General features: G+C 41.6%; 1 protein-coding gene and 1 long non-coding RNA gene across 2 annotated transcripts in view; both read right to left on the bottom strand.

The window, feature by feature from the left end:
• Positions 1–3,502: 3,502 nt before the first annotated feature.
• Positions 3,503–8,381, bottom strand: LOC123636986. The gene is made up of 3 exons (XR_006734727.1): positions 8,082–8,381; positions 5,216–5,299; positions 3,503–4,697 (listed from the first exon to the last, which is right to left on the bottom strand). It is a non-coding gene; the product is annotated as an uncharacterized LOC123636986 (long non-coding RNA).
• Positions 8,382–9,118: 737 nt separating this feature from the next.
• ACTR2 (actin related protein 2) overlaps positions 9,119–12,287 on the bottom strand; it is a 34,454-nt gene continuing 31,285 nt past the window's right edge. The window contains exon 9 of the mRNA XM_045549742.1: positions 9,119–11,778. Coding sequence (XP_045405698.1) covers positions 11,608–11,778 — 171 coding nt within the window. The 3' untranslated portion in view covers positions 9,119–11,607. The remainder of the gene's footprint in view (positions 11,779–12,287) is intronic.

Raw genomic sequence — 12,287 nt, 5'->3', positions numbered from 1 at the left:
CTGAAAACAGTTAAACGCTTCCACTTTTGGACAAATTTCAGGCCAACATTCAGAACTAACGAGGCTTCCAAACATCTGATATGCATTTTAGCTAACTGTACCAGCAGAGATGGCACTTAAAGGGCTTGATGATATTTGTTGTATACTCTGGACTAATATGGGAAATTTAAGGGATGCTTTCATGGTGAAAACAGTAAGAATGGATAAACAGGCAAACAAATAGCAAGAAAATGTATCCAGCACCAACTGCACACTCTCCATCTAGATGGAGCTGTAAAGCTCACTTGTATGAGCTACACAGTTAGGTTCAGGAGCTAAAACTTCTTGCTCACCTAGAAGATCCATTAAGTTTCTCCTTAGAGACGGTTCCTGCACTGAAAACTAAACACCCTGTTGATGTACTTACCTGCTGCTGGTTACTTAATTTCAATATATAGTATACATAAAATATATATTTACTATACAGTATACGGTCATTTATATTTACTGTATACTTAAATATAGAGCACATATATTTACAGGTTGAGTATCACTAATCTGAAAATTCAAAATCTGAAATGCTCCAATGAGCATTTCCTTTGAGCATCATGTCGGTGCTCAAAAAGTTTCAGATTTTGGAGCATTTCGGATTTGGATTAGGGATAATCAAACTATAATACACAGCAGTGGCGTGTGCCCCCTGCCCCCAGCCTTGCAAATCTCTGGCTCAATTCATCCTTGCCTAAAAGAGTAAATGTAGGGGTAAATTTTTTTCTCTAGCAACTATCAACTAAAATAATTCCACAAACTTCCAAATTTTGGAACCAACTGGGTTTATACTTTTAAAAAACCAGTCAAAAGACTTGAAGGAACTATATATAGGTAGTCTCCAAGTTGCAGCCCACGTTTGTTTGTAAGTCAGTTCCATGAACTTGAAACATGTATGTCCTCTGCAGAAGGAAAGCTACATCTGGCAGGTGGGTTTCTCAGCCAGATGACAAGTCATTTTCATCTATCAGTGGCTGACTTGTAGCTGCACTAGCTTGAGTTCAGGGAGCTGCGAACCTTGCCAGTTGGGAGTGAAGAGAAAGCTTCTCTAAAAGGAATGTTGAAATAAGCAGTTTGCTCTGGTTATATCACCACTTCCAGCACCCAACGCTCATCTACCTGGACCCCTAAAAAGTAAGCTTGCTCTAAAAATTGCATTTTCCTCAAGAGTCTGCCAATTTTCTCCAATACACTCCTTAGGCCAAAGTTACAGACCTTCCCTTCACTTAAATCACGAAGAGCTGCTAATCTTCCCTAGGTGTCATGTGAGTCACTGGGCTTCCTTTTAATCCACACAAATGTGTCAATGGCTGGTGGGTGCTTTAACCTTCCCAGAACTTGCATTTGGAGTCAAGGGTGTTTACCGCACACTTAACCGAAGACTCACTGCGGGGAGGAGGGGTGGAGGTCAGCACACTGCTAATCAGCTCTGGGACTTGGTCTCTAAGTGCTTCCCATTTCCCTTCTGCACCCAGCCACTAAAAGCTGAGTTTTCTGCAGGAAGAAGAGGCAAAAGGGCATGCAGGTGCGGGCCTGGAGGAGTGGTTCACACTTTGGAGCCTGATGGTTCTCTTAGCATCCTACAGCAGGAGTGCGAGCTTTGGGGGCACAGCTGGAAAACAGGCAAACCCGCAGGCCCCAGATGCAGTAGGTCCAGAGTCGGGTTCAGAGGCCTGAATTTTTAACACACACTCCACGTGATTCTGACCTCATGCTGAAAAAGACGCTTGGGCAAATAATTTGACTATTTAAAAAATCTAGATATTTATACTCTAGCTACATCACTTCCTATAGGATACTTAACACATGTGATTTCATTTTAGAGTCTCCTTTAAAATTCCAAGTTGTGTAAGTAGAGAACAAATGCTGAACGTATCTGCTTGAATTCCAAAAACAGCTAAGTAAAAACAAAACAAACAAGCAAAATAGCCCACTTAATTGAGCCTTTAAATTAAACTCCTTTGAATTGTAGTCATCATAGTTTTAGGTTCCAAAATTTAGGTTCTACTCCTTCCTTTTCAATAGTTCTTAAACTTAACTAATGCCAGAAGCTTTCAAATGCAGATCTAAGTTAGAAAGAAATAACCCCACACACATTTGGAGGTAGATTGAAGGTTTCGAATCAAGGGGTCAAATATGTATTATCAATTTACTTTTGACATTTGAGCCTTGGTTAAGGCCCAAATTTCTTACTCTTTAAAATACTAAGTCATCACAAAATATGAAAATAAGAGCAGTTAATTGAAGTAACTCACTCGGGAAACCCTTGGATTTGGTTTTCTAAAGTAAGATAGACCTCTAAATTTTCTTGTGCATAATTTAGACATGCCGAAAAATAAAGTCCTAACCCCTACAGAATATCAAGTACCCATTTAACAAAATGACCAAATTAATATTGTGGTACACCTTAACTTCGGAATTTTCTTAATTCCTTAAAACCTTTGATAATAATACCTTTGCATTAAAATATAATTACACTCTTCTATGCACAGAATTCTTTTTCTATTTTTGAGACAGAGTCTCACTCTGTTGCCGGGCTAGAATGCCTTGGTGTCAGCCTAGCTCACACCAACCTCAAACTCCTGGGCTCAAGCGATCTTCCTGCCTTAGCCTCCCGAGTAGCTGGGACTACAGGCACCCACCACCGCAGCCAGCTAGTTTTTTTGTTTGTTTGTTTCTATTTTTAGTAGGGATGGGGTCTCACTCTTGCTCAGGCTGTTGTCAAACTCCTGACCTCAAGTGATCCTCCTGCCTCAGCCTCCCAGAGTGCTAGGATTACAGGCATGAGCCACCACACCCAGCCTGCACAGAGTTCTTACTCTCGAGAATTGGGGGCCCTCTTTGTCAAACCCCTGTTCAAGGAAGAGAAAAGCAGCTCACTAGAGTTTTCTTTTTATTAATCTTTAAAAAAAGTGTTCATCAGGCAAAAGCTCAATTTGATGTTCTTAAAAGTCCGCCCTGGGCTTTGAAAGCCACACTGCATTATTACCTCCATGATTGGTTTCTATACTTCCCAAACCCAAACCTTTCTATTGGCCCACGAAAGTGTAGCTAAAATATTTTCTAATTCTCTTATTCTTACTTCAACTATTTCATGGAAAATTATATGCAAGGTCTTTACCAGACTTTCCTTTTTCCCCTGGTGGGTGGGAATTGAGGGAGTAGATATGAAAGAGACAGGAACTCCCCATTCTGCCAAAAGGAAGAGAGAAACCCTTTGAATTCCCCCTACTCAGTTAGATATTTAAGTGAAAGTATGGTTGTGAAAACCATTGAAATTTATGTATTAGCTCCCTTATTTTCATCTCCCTTAACTCATTTGTTTCTATTCTATGACTAAAGTTACCTGCAATATAATGGTTAAAGTCACTAATTGTAGCCTTTTGCAAGGTTTCACACACACAAGCGTGCTTTCCCGGGTCTTTCTTCTCATCTCCTTCACTTACCTCTGATGTAGCATTTTCAGTATTTGAAGAGGCCAAGGAATTTGAGGCAGAGAAAAAAAGTGACCCTACAAATTGCACTGTGGGTAGTTGGCCAATTAGCCACAGGTTAAGTTTAATGTGAAAACATTTAGCATGTTAAATATCGAGCTAAAATAAATCCTTGAGTTTCTGGTTCACTTGAGTTGGATACTCTCTTTGATGCTTCTAAAATTAGTACAGTTAATAAACTCATTCAGTTGTGCAGTGGTCAAAGTTTGTAGGTGGAGATAAAAAATGAAGAGCACTGAGACATTCATTCCATCAACAATGACACCATGCAGCGCCCAGTATTTTCTTCCTCCTTCACGTAGCTATCACCACGGTCCTTTTTTTTTTTCCTTTTTTTGAGGAAAGAGTTGTTTACTAATTTGCTGGCAAATGAGGTTGGCAGACTCCTGTCTCAGAGTACCAATGCCCTGCCTCTAAGCAGAAGTTCAGAGCTTTTAAAGGTTCTGATTAATCCCATACTCCTATCTTCCGCTAAAACAATATCATGACCTCCACCCTGTGACACAAATAAGAAAGGACTCTCTCCTGCCCCTCCTGACCACTGACCTGAGGCAGGGATGTAGGTTTTAGTTCTCAAAAAGGGCAAGAGGGTTTTGAAAAGACAGAAAACATTTTTACCCTTTTTTCAGGCCATTCCCTCTGTTACATATTTCCCACTGTCAATTTTTACCCTTCCGTATCTCTGGGAGGGGGGCGATGCAGTGATCAAGCTACTTCCTGCTGAACTGCGGTGATATTTTAGATGGAAGGTTTATACTTACTTATGTCATACAAAGTTCTGGCAGTAGATTTGCAGCCACAGATGACCAGCCGAAAAAGGGCATAAACAACAACTCTAACCGTGAGGACTGACATCGGAGATGGAGGGTACCTGATAAGAGAGATTTTACCCCACTTTGTATCTTAAGACACCAGTAGGACTGTGGGTGCTTCCTGTCACCTTGCACGTCATGTCTAATATAGGGCTGGGTAAGAAAGAAACATGGGACCTCTGAGTGCAGAGCTATTAGTTGCACATTGTAGGTGGTCGGAGAGACCGGCTTCTGCAAGTTCAGAAATCATGTACAGAAATATTTGCACCAAATGAGGTTTAGGATAACATACCCAGCAGCAAGACAGATCAACAGAAGAGGCGATAGCCCAGGAAAATCCTCACCAAGGAGTTGTCCCTCCATCCTATAGACAAAACCAAAAAGGATTAGCAAAAATATCAACATTTTAATTTTTTCTCCCTTTTTCTCAGATACTTGAGATCTCTTAAGGCTGGCCCTCCACTGGGGCTACACCTCTTTACTCAGGTATGTTGGACCCAAGGTTTTACTTCTGACAATTTTAACGAGGTGTGAATTGTTAGAGGCACTTCATAGGGTCCCTTTCACTTTTCTGTTTCCAACTGGGACAGGGACCTGAAAGAGGCAAATTTGTGTATAGGGGTTAGCACCTGACCCACTCATTTCACATACTGTTTTATTCTGCTTCCTTTACTTGTGGTTATATTACCATACTTACCTTGGGGTGTTAGGAAGGGTCTCTCATGAACTATTTTCTTAGGGGATTAATTTAACCCTGCTTCTACAGGGCTGCCCTCATCCAGAGGAGGATAAGCAGCAACACCCTATCTCACTTTAGATGGGTTTCCTGCATCAATTCCAGGATGTATGTAATTTCTGTAATAGGTGTAGGGCTTTGCTTACTTGTTGGGTTACCTCTGCTACAAAGGAGGGTCCATCATCACTCTTGTGAAATGTCCAGGGCTCTGTGGAGTGTGCTCCTGGGTCCTGTTGACAATGGGTACAGGCTGACATCCTTGCTGGAGGAGGAGGAGCTGTTGAGCTGTCTCTGTAGCTGCCTGTCCACGGCGTCCATCACCGGAATGCCATTCTCTATCTGCTCTGCTCTTTCCCGGGACCGCTGATGCCCATTATCCTGTCATCCTCTGAGGCCTGCTCCTGCTCTGTGCTGGTGTATGTGTCTAAGAACTCAGCAAAGGACCTGTCTGAGGCCAGCAGCTCCTGGTAGGAGCCCATCTTGGAACTTCAGATGTTCTCTTTGCTTGGGTAGGGCAATCTCTACCCAGCCTGAAAAGGTATCTACAGATACAAGCCTAGGCATCCGAGTGAAACTGTCAATCATTAAAAGGGGAGACTCCCCACATGGGCTCTCTTTGTGGTGGGTCACCTTTCTATCCTTAGACCGCCCCAAGTACATAAACAGTTAGTTGCAAACGGGGTCCTCTCAAATGAGGTCCCACCAAATCCATCAAGGCATCACGCTCCCAATGTGTGTATTCATGCAGGTGCCTCATAAGAGGCCGAGCCAAAGCTTTGGGTAGGAGAAGGAGTCTATGAGAATTCTGTCTCCATTTAGCTGCATCATTCCCAAATGTCAGAGCCTCAGTCTTTAGTTTTAAAGGGGATCTAAATGTAGCCGGGATATCAAGGTGCCAAGGAACAGATCACCTCCAGCAGCTTCCTCAGTAGCTCTGCCAATGGCCTGAGTTCTTTTTGTCATGGTGGCCACCCATTTGGGCTCAGCCATGGCCTGTATTAGGGCCATTATTTTGGTGGCATACTTAATATCCTTACTCACTTTTGGTAGCTTTCGTCTTGCCAATGCTGTAACAATGTGCAGGCTTGCTGAGGCCTGAACTTCAAAGTGCAATGGCAGCCTCCTGTATACTTCACCAGGCCCTGGCATTTATCCAGCAGGAGCTTGGTGGCATCCCCCACCCAGAGGTGAGCTTCTGCTGCTTCCAAAACCACCCTGGTGCTCCTGCTGTTTGCCCAGGTCCGCCCCCTGGGCCCACTGTGATGAGTTTTTCAGCCGCTGCTTGTCTACAGCTGCCTCACTGCCACCTGGCCCCTCCCCCACCACCCCTTGCCTGGCTCACAGAGCACCAGGTGCAGCTGGTGCCAGGGATCAGGGTGGCAACTGGGAAAAGGGGTCCCCAGACCACTTCTGTTCACACAGCTGGTGCCAATCAAATCCCCACCGTCAATTTTGCCCAAAGCTCCTGTGGGGATATTTGGAGGCAGGGGGCTCCAGGCCCCCTCCTTTGCTATCTGAGTCCCGGACTTAAAAAAGAAACTATTTGCTCTTCTGGCGGCTTCCTGCCACCTGGAGTCCTTTGGAATTTGGGAGTATGTTCCTTTCAAGGCCCTTCTTCTTTAGAAAATGTCAGTCCGGGGCAGCTTTTTCACCCTTTCCTTTTGACTGTCTCAAAGGACCCTGCTGGCTGTTCTTGCACATCCAAGCCCTCTATCTGATATTGCTGTAAACTGCTCTGCTACGGCTAGGGGTTCCCTCTGGCCCAAATTGAGCTTACTGCCAGGAGAGATCATTCTGAACCCCAAGTCATAATTTACTGGGCATGGGATTGAAGAGTTGGTTCAGGCAGCACCCCTTGCCCCGCCCCTCCCATAGTGCCAAGATGGAGGCGGCAGCCCACGTGTGCCAATCCTCCCTCCTGCCGGGTCCACCCCCAGGCTGTGGCCCCACCCAGCAACCTGCCCTGGCCGGCTGCAGGGGTTCCAGCGGGGACAGGAGGACCTCACTTATCAAAAATCATACAAACACAGATCATTTTGTGTACCATAAACAATGAGTTTATATCAAGCAGAGAGCTTGAGGCTCAACATTTTAATTCTATAGCGGCAGGTTGACCATTTGAGCTCTGAATTTTACAAGAACAGCTCAGAAGAAAGCACGGACCATCAATCACCACTTTTCCTCACTCTCCAGACAAGTGTTATCACAATAATCTTTAGACACAGGTACAAAAACTCACCAGACAAAAACTCAAAATCAAACACAAATAATATACGGAATTCCCAACACAAACAATCTAACATGCCACGGCCTATCAATCAAATGGGAATTTTCATTTAATAGCCACTTCCCCTCACACTCTAGCCTGTACACTGGATTACAATAATACCATTCTCTTTACACATAGGTGCATAGCTGTAAGTTAAACATTCAGCTAAAGTTTTACCAAAGGGACTTTGAGATGGAGCTTCCTTATGTTGCAAAAAAACTCACAAATAACAAACAGACAATACAGGGGATACAAAAATGCCAGGACCTATCAAACAAATGGGAATCCTAAGGGGACAAACGCCACCCCAAATGGGGCACCTCAGATGGTACCTCAAATGCCCTACTACTGGGCTGGAAGGTTCACAAATGGGAATCCAAAGGGGATAAACACCACCCCAGATGGCTGACAGATTTAAAACCCTCCCCAAATAGGTGGCCAAATCCACCCCCCCACCCTGTTCCCTAGGCCTTCAACAAATGCCCTCACAGGGTTGGAAGGCTCAAAATCCTCCTCAAATGGGTGCCCTATTTCCCCCTTTCCCTGGGAACCACAAATGAGCTCTGAATTCAAATCAAGTTCCCTAGTTCCACTCAACCTCATGACTTCTATCCCAAAAGGTGTTTCAAAACAAATGCCCTGATGGGGCCCCAAACGAATGCCCTGCTGCAGGGCTAGAGGGTTCAAAACCCTCCCTAAAATGGGTGGAAACAGGGTCTCGGCATGCACACCAGGGAACTTACCAAACAAACGGCTGAGGCTGTCTGGATGTTTCTAGACCCATTTCCTTCTCAACTCGGTTCAAGTTGCGGGGAGCTGCGTCTACTTCGGGGAGACAGAGATGGGAGTTCCCTGGAGCTTACACAGGCTCCAGCAGCTGCTGGGGCCATCCCTTGCTCTCTCACCTTGAAAAGAAGTTGCTCCTACCTGCAAAGACCCACAGCTCTGACCCAGGGTTGCTCCCTGCCTCAGTCAGCAGTCATGGGGTGCCATTCCACCAGCACGCCAATGGGCACCCACCGAGGGATGACAAATTCTGTTAACAAAAGTTCAGCACTTGTCCCTGAGGCTGCATCAGAAGAATGAGAACAAGTGGTTTGAAGAGAAGGAAAGAGGAGTTTATTAATTTGGCGGCAAATGAGGCTGGCAGACTCCTATCTCAAAGTACCAATGTCCTCCACCACATTCTTCTCCTTGCAACTGGGAAGAGACTAGATGAAAGACACCAGAGGCCACTCTCAGGATGTCCTGAGGGACTCTGGCCGTGAAGGGGACAATGAGGTTCCAGTATAGAAGTTAATGAAGAAGGAAAGGCAAAAATACTCTTGTCTACTCCCCAGCCCTCATTCTCAAACATAGTATAAAAGTAAGAAAGGGTGAGTTAAATATATTTTCATCCTTTATTTTGTTAAAAATAACATGCCTAAAAGTATGAAGATGAGTTGAAATGTCCTTGAAAAGAGCCATGTTACATACAGGTCTCTCTAGTATTCCTAATTCTGTGAAGGCCACCTTAAAACTTTTGGGAAACAAAATAGTCTTTTGGAAGAAAAAAATCTCTAATGTAGTTGTAATTTGCTTTTATTTCTAGTTTTTAAAAAATGTATTTAGAATCATACCAGAAATAATGAGTTGCTCTGCCAATAACGGAACACTGAAGTGAACCTGACCTAACAACTAGTATAAAGTTGTCAATCCATTTTGCATTATCAAAAATAAAACACAAATAATAAGAAAATGAAACTAAAGACAAAAACTGTTAAGAAAAACAAAGACAGGGTTACTTTGAAAAATTTGATTTTATTTTATGAATCAAAAAGTATATTCATGTTAAATTTAGCATGTTTAGCTTTCCAATGATCTCTCAAAATACATTCCAGATATTAATAGTGCTCAGAACTGTGTAAAAGTTAACATCCAATACCATGTTTTAAAGAAAAAAGTTTAAATGTAGGACCTATTTCTAACAAACCCTTCTCAAAAGTCAAGGCATTGGCAATTCCAATTTAAAAATAGAAGAATTTTAATTGTCGGAAATTTAACAATGGTCTCAAGAGCTAAAAACCAGATCTCTTTTAAAACAGAAATTTTTTTAATTTCTGAGGGATTCATTCCTGGCAACAACTCCAATTAAACATAATACTCCACCCAATTCCCAAATTATAAGTGCATTATTTTACCTTGGAATAGGAAAATTATAAAATGAAGTTTCTAAATTGTAATATATATTAATACACCATATTAACTGTCATGTTTGCTAGCAGAATTATGAAGTAAAAAACAAATTCTACACTCAAGGGACAAATGATAAATGCTCTTTCACTGTTTTATGAAAGAGTCCATCCAATTCTTTGTTGTTTTCTACATATTTTAAAATCATGACCAAAGGCCAAGAGTCCATCTATTTCCCCAATAGTCCCACATGTTTGTCCTTTAATAAGCCCAGTATTCAAAAGGCTAGGGGTATTTATAAGAACATGATTTAGGAACACTTTAGAATTCTAAAGTGACTCTGAGATCCACGTTCCCCAAAGCTAGTAGACATTATTCATTGGCTATTCACGTGTACTGAAGCATGTCCAGCATGCAGGCAAACTTATTTGTTCAAATTGAGGTAAAGCAGACAAAAAATTCTTAATATTAACATAAGCTGCCATAACTAAAACTAACCTTTTGTTGCGTATTTCATATAAACAAATTAAATTTTTTCACAGAAGAGACTCAAGCCGATAATTTCTCTGATTTCATCACCCTCCCAAAATTAAGCTATTTCTTTCAAAGCTATTACTAGTAAAAAATGTTTTGAAATGAAGGAAAACATTTTTTCCAGAACCTGCATTTTGTACTTAGTGCGATACAATTTCTCATTATTTTACTTTTTATACTTAGAAAGACTAATATATGGGTACAATCTGATATTTTTTCAGACACCAAGCAATACCGACAGGATTCATAAATAGGATTTTCTGACACAGGCAGGAAAGTCTGCTAACATTTACAAAATACCAACTACTCTTCTTTCAAGCATAAAAGATGGCTGAGAATTAGTATTTATGATTAGTTTTTCGGTACAAATACAAATTTAAATCTTGATTTTTTTTTGCCATCATTTTAAATAATCAAATTTTACTCCACTTCCAGGTTTCAAACCAAACCAAAAGAAAACCGAATAAAAATTACCCAACTGGCAACAAGTCCCATATTCCAATGTTATTTTTAACTCAACAATTAGAATAACCTACTGCCAGTCATTTATAAGTACCTGCTTGTTTTATTAAATAAACACTGTTCAGTTATATAAAAGAATAATCTATAAGAATGGTACTTGGCACCGGGTTACCTTAATGATTCTGGAATAAACAGAAGCATTTAGAAAACACCAGTCTTAAGCACTTTTAAAATTGTAATTTGAATTACCAAAAGCATTTTTAACCATTACTTTTCCATTGATAGATTCTAGAGAGTCTAGTCCCAGCCAACATGTTTGATTTTAAAAAACAAATAAATCCCTAAGCCACATGGTAATGGAATACTACACTTGCCTTTTATATCATATGGAAACAGTTCCAGGCAGACCAAAAGTAGAAGAAAACCAGCCAAATCAAAGTATTGTAAATAAAGTTCATCTTAGGTACCCCAGAGAGAAAACCTCAGAAATCAAAATCAAAAGACCACCCACTGCCCCTCCCCACGCAAAAACCCACCCAAAACACTTTATTTAGTTCTGAACCTAACATTTCCCTAAGATGTTAACAGGAGAAACTTTAAGGTACTGAAAGCTGCAGCAGTAACTGTTGAAAGTGCCACACTACAGAGGAAATGCCCTATAGGGTTCAGAGGCTGCCCACCCATCCCTAAGCACCCCCCACCCCACTAATATGTAAAAGCTCCTGTTAAAGTTTTTTCTTATGCTAATAAAGGCATACCACCTAGTGTGCTAAAGACTAAAACTAGCAGCATTAGAGCAGTAAAGTGAAAATAGGAAGCCTACACGAATGATCTAAATGCCTACTTAGAAGAAACAAAGCAGCAGACAGGACCCTTTGCCCTCTTGTTGTTTGTAGGAAAGTGGTTGAATTAAACAGTCAGATTTACCCACATTAACAAAAATTTAACAAAGCTTCCCAAAGACACCAGAATAAAACTTGACCTTCCCAGTCAAAGGGCACAGAGAGGCCTCTTCCATGTCCTGGAGTTGAATGAGTTCAAAGATTGGCAATAAAGGAAAAAAGAAAGTGTTAGGGGCATGTTGGGAATAAGCTTTGGAGTCTATCGAACAGTCACACCAAGTTTCTCCAGCACACGGACACCCTTTTCTTGGTATTCTTGTCGGGTCATCCAAAAGTTGTCTTTGTCTTTCATGATATCTGCTAGAACAGCACCACCCAGGAATACCATGTGCTTTCTGCGGGGTGGGTCTTCAATGCGGATCTTAAATTTCTAGAGAAAGAGAGGATAATAAAATGCCACATGTGCATAGTGCTTTCTGCTTTATGAAAATGATTTTTAATCTCACAATAGTCCTGTGATATAAGCAGGATAGCAGGATTTGGTAGCTGAGGTACAGAGCCATTTAGTAATTTGCCAAAGCTCAGTTAGGAAACCACATATCCATCCCAGTGAGTTTGTAACAGTCCTGATTTACACCTATTATCCCACCATTATTATTAACAGTATCCCTATTCACTTGCAAGTGTCCCAATCTGATGGATAAATTACGGGACTGATGATTCTACTGACAGCCCAAGAATCAGTGTGTGATTATAGCAGGTTTTCTCACCCACTTCCAGATGACCACATGGGCAAGTCACTTAACTGTCAGATGAAGTCCAGATAAGAAGACTTGGATATCGACATCATCTCTCCCCAAGTAATAAAAAAAAAAAAGACTTGGATAATTTCTTAAAGGTCTAGCTATGATTCTAGTCCAATGCAATAGAGTAAAATTG

This window comes from Lemur catta, chromosome 4 (genome assembly GCF_020740605.2).
Source record: "Lemur catta isolate mLemCat1 chromosome 4, mLemCat1.pri, whole genome shotgun sequence".
Lineage (NCBI taxonomy): Eukaryota > Metazoa > Chordata > Mammalia > Primates > Lemuridae > Lemur > Lemur catta.
This window is presented reverse-complemented; position numbering and strand designations above follow the sequence as displayed.